This window comes from Lathyrus oleraceus, chromosome 3, assembly GCF_024323335.1.
Source record: "Lathyrus oleraceus cultivar Zhongwan6 chromosome 3, CAAS_Psat_ZW6_1.0, whole genome shotgun sequence".
Classification (NCBI taxonomy): domain Eukaryota; kingdom Viridiplantae; phylum Streptophyta; class Magnoliopsida; order Fabales; family Fabaceae; genus Lathyrus; species Lathyrus oleraceus.
Genome location: NC_066581.1, coordinates 49,470,857 through 49,480,724, shown reverse-complemented (window position 1 = coordinate 49,480,724; position 9,868 = coordinate 49,470,857). Strand labels below are relative to the sequence as shown.

Sequence of the window (9,868 nt, the reverse complement as noted above, 5' to 3'; positions counted from 1 at the left end):
ATTTTTGGTGCTTCTAGTTAGTGAGTAAAACAAGAAAAGCAAATGATATACTATGCAAACATGCCTGGTGATCTCAACCACTCACAGGAGATCTCACCTAAAGGAAAGGAAGGAAAGATGCTCAAATGATCCTTGAGGCTATGTAATGAAATGATATGATGCCATGGGGGATCTCAGGGACAAAATTGGGGTCTTACACTAGGTACTCTTAGGGAGCCCTTTCTTGTGTGCATATGTATTTTGTACAAAGTGATGTTTACAAACAAATAGAATGGGGGTATGAGAAAAGAATTTATTAATTATTTTTGTGGGTTTGACAAGACCTTTGAACTTGCGCCTACGTACCAACATAAAAATGAGGGTATAGTTAAGTTTATTAATTATTTTTGAGGGTTTGACAAGACCTTTTGAAAATTTTAAGTCAAGTATAGTTAAGTTTATTTATAAGTTTGGTTTAAGAAAAGAAGTTTGAAAATGCAATGGCATAAAGTCAAAGTTTCTAATTTGCAAAGGGTCTAAGTTATAAAAAAAGACAAGCACAAGCAAAGAAGTTTTTTTAAAAGGAGGGGGAGATTTTGAAATTAAAGAGATGGGGAGGAGATGAAGAGACTAATCCTAAGCATAAATTTAAAAGTTAAGAGTTGAAAAGATCTGATCAATGGGTTGCAATCCAATAGACAAGAATGTCATATAGAAACCCCAAATTCCCTTGGATATTAGAATCAAGCAATAAACAATGCACACAATATTAACTTGAAGAGAAAGGCATCAAATAAAGATGGCCACATCCAAGCTTTAGCCATTCCATGATCTCCTTCACATTTGCCCACGTAACAGATGAACTCCACAAGTCACAGGTTCAAAATAACAGCTTCACAATGATCATGTTGCAGATGAACTCAAAGGGATCTTCAATGATGTATCAGATGAAGTTTCAAATTACAAGCACTTGGTTACATGAAAGTTGGTATTGGCAAAGTCCTTTGCATAGAGAGTGTTGCCTAAATTCTAAGTTCAATTGTCTCAGATCAAACCAACAGTCCACACAAGAAGTTTTTTGGGTTTTTTGTTCTTATTATGTATATTAATGGTCAAAGACCACACAAAGAAACACAATATACACAAGCCAAATATATCACAAAATATGATCCAAATGGACAAACTGAAAATGACATTAACATAAACAATTAGAATGGTATGTATAATGGCAAATGAATAAGGCTTAAAAATAAAGTGCATTAAAAGTAAAAGACTTGAAATTAAATGTTAGTTGTTAATGAATTAGAAGTTAGTATTGTTTTTGCTTTTTATTGTTTAAGTCATTCTTTGGAGAACACTCAACCCAATTATCACAAGCATAGATCCTTGAACTAAGAAATCTTCCAAAGGAAGGAAAAAAGGTCAAGTTTCCACACAATACCATGAAAGAGGGGAGACTTACAATCTCACTAAATAGAGTGTTATGCCTTTTGTGTCAAAAATTTAGCGCTATGTTAAGCAATCGTAATTGGACTTATGTAGAAGTCACAACTATTTGAGGTCGAGCAATAGAATTTTGGTGTTAATGCATGTTAGAGACATAGTATAATGGACTATGGTCATGAAACATACCACACACAAAAAGAATATGCAAAAGATGTGGCCTAATCTCATCCATACTTATGTTGATTTTGCAATCAACTAGCCTTAGGATATTGAGATATCATAGGTCAAATGAAATGGATGCATAAAGAAGAGGAATTAGATGAAAAGGGAGGGGAATGGATCAAAACTCAAATTGGACAAATGAGGACTTTTACCAAATTAAGATCATTCATTCATTTTGGGAGATGGAATGTACATTCCATCAATCCCCTAAATCCAATGATCTTAACCTAACAAAGTCAAATAAACCTTGACCAAGGCCCAACAACACAAGTCAAACTTATATAAACAATCAAAATGGCTCAACACAATTATTTGGCATTTATTCAATTTAAAAATACTAAAAATAATGCATTAAATTAAATATGGTTTGTCAAATTCCTAAAATCTCATCAAAACACCAAAGAAATGACCATGAGATTTATCATAGGTCAAACAAGGTCAAAGGACCTTGGAGAAAAATTTTCAGAATTTTTGGAGACTTAAAAGTATTTTTAAACAATTAAAAATATTCACAAAATCAATTAAATCATGAAAAATATTAATAATGATCCAAAAAATAATTTTTATTCAAAATATGAAAGAGGATTTAGTTAAATTTTTTTTGTGAAACTCTCATATTTTTTGGATGAATATTAAAATTAATATGAATTAATGAAAATAAAATAAATTAAATGAAATTCAAATAATCAGAAAAAACGTGGACCACTTGATCTCCCTCATTAATTGAGGTGGCAGATCAAGTGGTCATCAACGCGCTTTCCACCATAGACTTAAGTCAACGCGCCACAGGAATGGTAATCAAAACCAACGTGTGAGATTAAAACATTTTAAACAAGATCATTGGCTCAGAACCTGTCCAGCACACCATCGGCGCTGGAATTCCGGTCACCTTCTCAGGCGAGGCTCATCGGATTGGTTCAGTCATCACTATCACATAAATGAAAAAGGAGGACATGATCTGAAAGAAAAAATGGCGTAGAGCACGAATCAAACCTAAATTTTAACTAACTCCACACATATAGAAAGATATGAGGAGTTGAATTTTGAGGTGAGTCAACTGAGTTGCTTAGATTTGACCTCAAAGCAACTCAATCTTCTTGCCTATATTGGTAGGACTTCAAACAACCAAAGATCCAAGAGAATTGAGTGAGAATCAAAGAGAAGAAGATTTCTGAAAAATACCTTCAATGTTGTGTAGAACTGGATCTTGCTTGCTTCAAACTTGACTTGATCACACTCGAGGAGCTTGCAGAAGTGGTTTGGCAATGGAACAAAGCTTTGGATCCTGGAGTTTTTGAATCTCCAAACAGTGAGATTCAAACTCAATTTTCAAGTTGAAAATTCTCAGGTTTTCCTTTGAATTGTGAGGGTTTGAAAAGAGGGGGCAAAGCTGGCGCGCAAGGTATTTCAAATGAGCTCAGAGGCCATGTATTTATAGCATTTGGGATTGATAATTGCACACTTGAAATTTTGCTAAATTTGGCAATGTCATGCACAAGCTTGCATGGGCGTGTACAAGCCCGTGAAGCAATCCATTTTGATCCAATTCCAACTGTATTGAAGTTCAAATGATGCTTGAATGGCAAGGCAATGGAATGTGAAGTTTTGGACATTTGATTTTTCCACTTGATGCAGACCTGTTAAGACCATGTGCAGCCCTAGCAAACCTCATCCAAAATGCGTGAAATGGGACTCTTTGGAAAGCTTAGTTCAAGGGGAACAACTTCGATGTTGGACACTCTTTCATTTGGAACTTGGATCAAGGTGAATTTTGAGGTGTAAGTTTGGAAATTTCAACATGTTGAAAAAATTTCTAAGTGTCAAGTCATATACCTCAATGTTCCATCTTACTTAAAGTTATATGTGAGCTCCAAATGAGAAAAGTGTATTCATAAAAGTTTTAGCTATTTAAAAGCCCTTCAAAGTGTTCACCAATTTCATGTCATTTGGATTTAGAATGATAGAGTTATGCATTTTTGAAGTTGAGGAAAATCACTTGTTCAATGGTATAGGGCAAAAATGACCTATAATGTATCCTCATATCACATGCTCATAAAAGTTGAATTAGCTCTCACTCAAAACATAAAGGTTGAAGTAAACATCTTGAATTTGATTGTGAAACTTGGAAATATTTCATCTCATGAAAATTGAGCAATTTATGGCCTTGGAAAGTTGACTTTCAAATTAGGCTTTAGACAAAATGACCTATAACGTTTCAACATAGAAAATGATTTTCCAAGCAAAACTAGCTCTAGATATCAACATGAAAGTTGTTTTTAATGTCATTTAGATTAACATTTCTCTTGGAATCATTTTCATATGGTGAAAATTATAGGAGATAGGGTCTAAGGAGACCCAGTTTTGATCAGATGAATTCATCTGGCCAACCACTATCAACCAACTTGCTAAATTGCAATTCTATTGAATTTTTTAGGCTCATGGTAGATCATATATGCATAAGATTATAAAATTTGAAGTATCCCTTGAGAAATTTGATCAATTGGTGAGGAAGATTGTTGAAGAAGTTACTCAAGATGCCCAGACAAACTAGGGTTTCCAAGGCAAACTACCTCCAAACTCTTGAAGGATACTTGATCAAAGTAACATATGAAGATCATGTGGATTCATATATGATGCTTAGAGATATTGTGGATCATTCCTTGGTTGTGCTCTTGTAGCCATGAGGGTCTTAAACTCTATATATGAGCTTGCTAGATCAATGGGGATCATGCCCTACCTACAAAAGAGTTAGGCAAATGCAAAGACATATTTTGGTATTTTGGTTAGTAAAAAATGATAATATATAAGTATGATACAATCACATGGTGCTTGATGATCTCTCCCAAAACAAACCCAATGAAAGAGGGGTGAGGAGGATGCCAAGGTATGATCCCAATGCTAATGCATATGATGAAGTTGCATGAGGGATCTTAGGGTCAAAATTGGGGTCTTACAAGTATTACATGATAAATGGTAGGTAATGATGATTAGGCATGATGATGGTAATACAATGATCAATTAGATGATAAAGGTGGTGTAATAATGTGGTTATGAATGGAATTTAAACTTAATTTTGTTTCTTTTCAAATTGGAATGGTGATAATGTGATGAAGTGTAATGAATATGGCTATTGTCGATTTAAAAAATTATGAGGTAATTTGAACAAAGAGTTCAATTTGAAAGATCACGAGGTTCGTGCATATGTTGAAAAGGGCAATGGAATGTGGTTTAAATTCACCATAATCTTGTTTTTTTTCAATTAAAAGGATGATGACATGATAATGATAATGATAATGTTGTTTGAAGAAAATGGAATGTACTTTGGACAATGTTGAGATAAAAATAAAATGATATGATTAACTTATCTAAAATCTTCTTGACCATATTTATGGTGCATAGAATGACTGAATAAACCATGGATTTCCATTTATTTTGAGAAAGACTTTTATCTTCAAAATAATGACAAAACTAGAATGCAATGCAATTAATAAAAATGGTCAACTTTACACTTTGACCATTATTTTGACCTTTATAAATCAAGTTGGAAAATGCAATGTATGCAATGCAAATGAATTGTAAATGATTAAAGGAATTTGGTGGAGAAAATTAGGGTATGGCATCATGTATACTAAAAAAACAAATAAAGAATGGTTGGAATGATCATTCCAATTTAGATGATCTAGGATTAACTTGTTGCTCACGAAAATGGATAGTAATTAATAACAAGAATGTTATAAGCTAAAATAAGATCGATCATACACTAATTGGATACATCTCCTTTGCACGTCTTAAGAGCATTATCAGATTCTCCCTCATAAGGCTTTAGATGAACTTGAACGACATAGGTCACTAGAAGATGTTTTTTTCCCTTTTTATTTTACCTCTAAAAAATTACAAGCACGTTGTCATATGAATGCACATCCATATTTAAGTAGGATCAATCGAAAACAAACTTTAAGACATAGTGTCAGGTTTCCAGTTACACTACACATGCCTCAAAATATTGTCAGTTCAATCCTAGATGAATTAAAACTTAGAGAATATCTTAAATACAATTAATCTTGAAGGGTACACTAGTAATGTTTTACTTTAGGTTAATCTATGTAATGCATGCAATGAATGATCATACATTAGGAAATCAATGTAACATTGTTGGAATTCATTGAATTGCATAAGGTTCCAAATGGATAGAAAAAAATCGTATGGGATCAAATGAGCGATGTTTTTAACTCTTGGAGTTGCAAGACTTTGATCAAAGGCCCCACTCTGATACTAATTGTTGGGTGATAATATGGACACTAAGAGGTCTATAAGGGGGTTGAATAGACAAATTGAAATTTTGTCTTTATGGGTTGCACCCACAATGTTTCACTCTTTTGTTTTTTGATCAAAGAAACAACTAATTAAATTTAAGGTGGAAATTGGATTGTGATGCTACGGTTCGAGTCAATAAGAAATCATGACTCGAGTCACAAGGTGTTATGATTCGATTCAAGTTCAATTCATGATCCGAGTCAATTTAGGAAGAGCCCAATCCTAGATTTTAAAATAAATTCATATTTTATGGAGAGTTATGATTGGAGTCAACTTTAGAACATGATTCGAGTCACATTAGATTGTGATTCAAGTCAAGTTAAATTTATGATTCGAGTCAAATCATTCGAAGGAAAATTACGATTTTCACAATGTCCTTGATTTTAGTCATACATAACACTTGATTCGAATCAAAGGACTATACACCTTGATGTAAGTGTTATAACTAGTGATTCAAACAACACTGGATGAAACAACAACAAAAATTTGCTAGGATAAAAAAAAGAATACTATCATGGATCAAAACTCTAATTTATTGAATAATGAAGGGTCTTAGTGATGTAATACTATATAGCCAAAGCGAACACAATACAATTCAAATTGAAAAATAATTACAAACACGTGAATATTTGAATAAGAAGCAAATTACAAATAAGCAAATAAAAATTATCATATACACTCAAATTGACAAAAGCATCAAAGAAATAAAATGATACCATACGATAACATAACTACACTTTCATTCTATATCCAACATGTGTTGGTTGTTATGTGTGAGGGGGTGAGGTAGAATCGATTTCTCAAGTGTGTTTTACTTGTGATTTAGCTTTGTCTATGTGGTATACGTTTTTTCAGTGGTTGGGGTTGTTATTAGTTCTTGTTAGGCATCATGGGATTCTTTTTGATTTTTTTTCCATCTCTAAGAGGTATGTTAAAGGTTATGGGTAGTTTTGCTATGATTTGGTACGTGGTTGTATGAACTATTTTGAGCATTCATAAAGATACTATCTTCTCTGTTATATCAACAAACATGAAAGTAATGGGGAAATAGTAGTAGTTTCTTGCCTTGGAAATGGTATCTCGGTAGATAAATGATGAACCCGTGTTCTTTATCTAACTAGATTTAGAACTATATCATCTATCTTATCTAATAGTGATTCGAGATTTTGTGATTTGTTTTAGAGGTTGGAGTAGGCATTGTCTTCTTCTAAAGGTATCTTTTTCGTTGGTGGTGATACTAATGAATGGAGATCTAGCTTATAACTTTTAGGGGTAGAGCTTTTTTATGTCTGAATTATTTTCTCTATATTGTCTACATGTTGTTTTGTTTACTATTATCTCCTTCATTGGCTCTATTGTTTTATTTTTTTATAAGTGGTGTGAGTTAGACATTCTTGTGTTATCGGAAATTCACATATCTTATATTCTTTGATGTTTTATCCAATTTTATTTAAATATAATATTTTATCATTAAAAGAAGAATATTATATATATAAATATTAATTTAAAAAGTTAAAGTTCATATGTTTCATAAAAAAGATTATGTTAAAATTGTGTCTTTATAGTCATAATTAGCATAAAAAAAATATTCCAAAAGATGTTAATATTTCTTCAAAAATATAAGAATATTTGAAATTATATCATACATACTATATTTAGTCGTATGATAGTTTAAATAGAAGGCTAAATATTTATTGGTGATGTGTTTTACGGCTAAATATGTTGAACACGGAATAAAAACGATAAGATGATGATCATGAGTTGTGTCTTTTGTTTCCACTCTTATTCCAGGTTAAGAAAGATGTATCTCTTTAACCACTATTTTATCCTTTCTCAAAAAAAACACATAAAATATGCTTAACATTTTAAACCATTGAATTTTAAACTCTCTTTCTTTCTCTCTCTTTGAGAGATAAAAGGAAAGAGAGGAAAAAAGAGAGAATTGATCAAAGAAAAAAATATTATCATTACAAAAAAATATAGGGTTAAGGGATGGAGAGGTTCCAATACCGGTTGGCTCGATCAACCGGTAACAACCTACATGATATTAATGCGAGAAGCATGAATAACAATAACAATTTGGAGGTTGTGAGGAGCACTAACTCTCCATCTTTATACTCTAATTATAACTACGAGACGTCGCGAGAACGTCCCGTGGCAAAGACAAAGAGCCCATCATGGTGGAATGATCCAGAGCGAAAGAGAAAGAGAAGAGTGGTTAATTACAAGTTTTATGCGGCTGAAGGTAAGTTCAAACGTTCTGTGAAGAAAGGGTTTCGATGGTTCAAGGTCAAATGCATCAAGATTGTAACCAGTTTTTAGATGAATTTATATATATTCAAATAATGCATGCATGTGATGTGATATTCATCATTATAATTTTTTTATATCTTAATCCATTATTGAGAGATATGATGAATTTTCCATATATAAATTTTATCAAGATTAATTAATTGTGTTAATGATAATGTTGCTAAACTTGCATGTCTTTTTTTAAAAGAATTTTTACCCCTTTTTGAATTAGTAATATTTCATTTTGTATAAATGCTTTTGATTTATGTCTATCATTTTATTAGGATGAATCCTTAAGTTAGCATATATAATATGATCATAATTTATAACATTTGCCAGTAAAAAAATAACTATAAATGAATTTTTAGTAGTAGTTACATTTTATTACTAGAAATAGTGGGATAATCCTCTATTGTGATTTATCATAATATTTAGGATTGTTGATGTTATTATTAGGGTAAGAGGTTGATGTGATCTTTCTTTAAAAAAATCATAATTTCATAAAACATTTGAAGAGAAACGATACCATGTAATTTTGATTTTGATGATAACTAGATATAAGAGAATATATTTATTTTCTAAAGTTTATAATCATTTTCATATGCAGTTAAAAAAATTGTAAATTTTAATTGTAATGTAGTTTTAAGACGGTTAACCTTTTTCATTTCTCAAGACCTCTTAATATTAATAATCAGAAATAAAAACCATAACATAAAGAATTAAAAAAATAACTTATCGTTGAAAAAAAGGAAAACAATTGGACTAGGACAATTGATTCCTTGACCGTAGAGATTATCATGAGATATATCAGAAGTTCTAAAAAATATTTAGTTGTTGATTTTATTAATGATTGAGTGTAATCCTAATCGATCAACTAATATAATTAAACTTATATAAATTTAAATTGAACAACCATTATATGTCGATTGTGATTCTTGCTTAACCCTTATAAAGAAAACATAGTCATTTGAAACCTACAACTACCGCTATAGATTCTAACAAAGTATATTTGAATTAAAATTAACAACCATTCAAATTAAATTGAATAATGTCATTATGAATTGAACCATCAAATGATTACTTTATTTGAAATTAAAAACAAACATGAATTAGAATTATTAACCAACAATCTAGATCAAATTTCTAAGACAATAATAGGTTTGGAAGGAAAGAAATAGAATAATAAAATTGAATTAATATTAAAAAAAACCTCAGTATCTTAAAGATCAATCTATAATCATCAAATTTATATAGGGCTTTAGCCTTGCATTATACATTTAGAATAGTGAAAATAAATTTAAAAAATTAAGGAATGATTTCGTCTTCTACAAAGACCGTATTTATAACCTAAGGTATTATAAAGTTAGGGTTCTCAGATGATTGTTCCATTATAAATAAGTGGCTCAACCTGCACTCAAGTGTACTCCTTTAGAGATTGATATTTTTTCTATCAATAAATCTAAGTTGAGATTTGGACGCCACATAAGAGTTGTAGACATACTGTTTAACTCTCTAACAAATGGTCATGTGATCTAATTATAACAACTTAAGATACGACATGTATGGTGAGATAAGATAAATATGACATTAAATTCAAAAATGATCTAGTAAGTTC

General features: G+C 31.2%; 1 protein-coding gene across 1 annotated transcript; it reads left to right on the top strand.

Moving 5' to 3' along the window:
* Positions 1-7,953: 7,953 nt before the first annotated feature.
* LOC127129585 (uncharacterized) lies at positions 7,954-8,283 on the top strand. Its single transcript, XM_051058739.1, has one exon. It carries the CDS (start codon positions 7,954-7,956, stop codon positions 8,281-8,283), a length of 330 nt encoding a protein of 109 aa, XP_050914696.1.
* Positions 8,284-9,868: the final 1,585 nt, after the last annotated feature.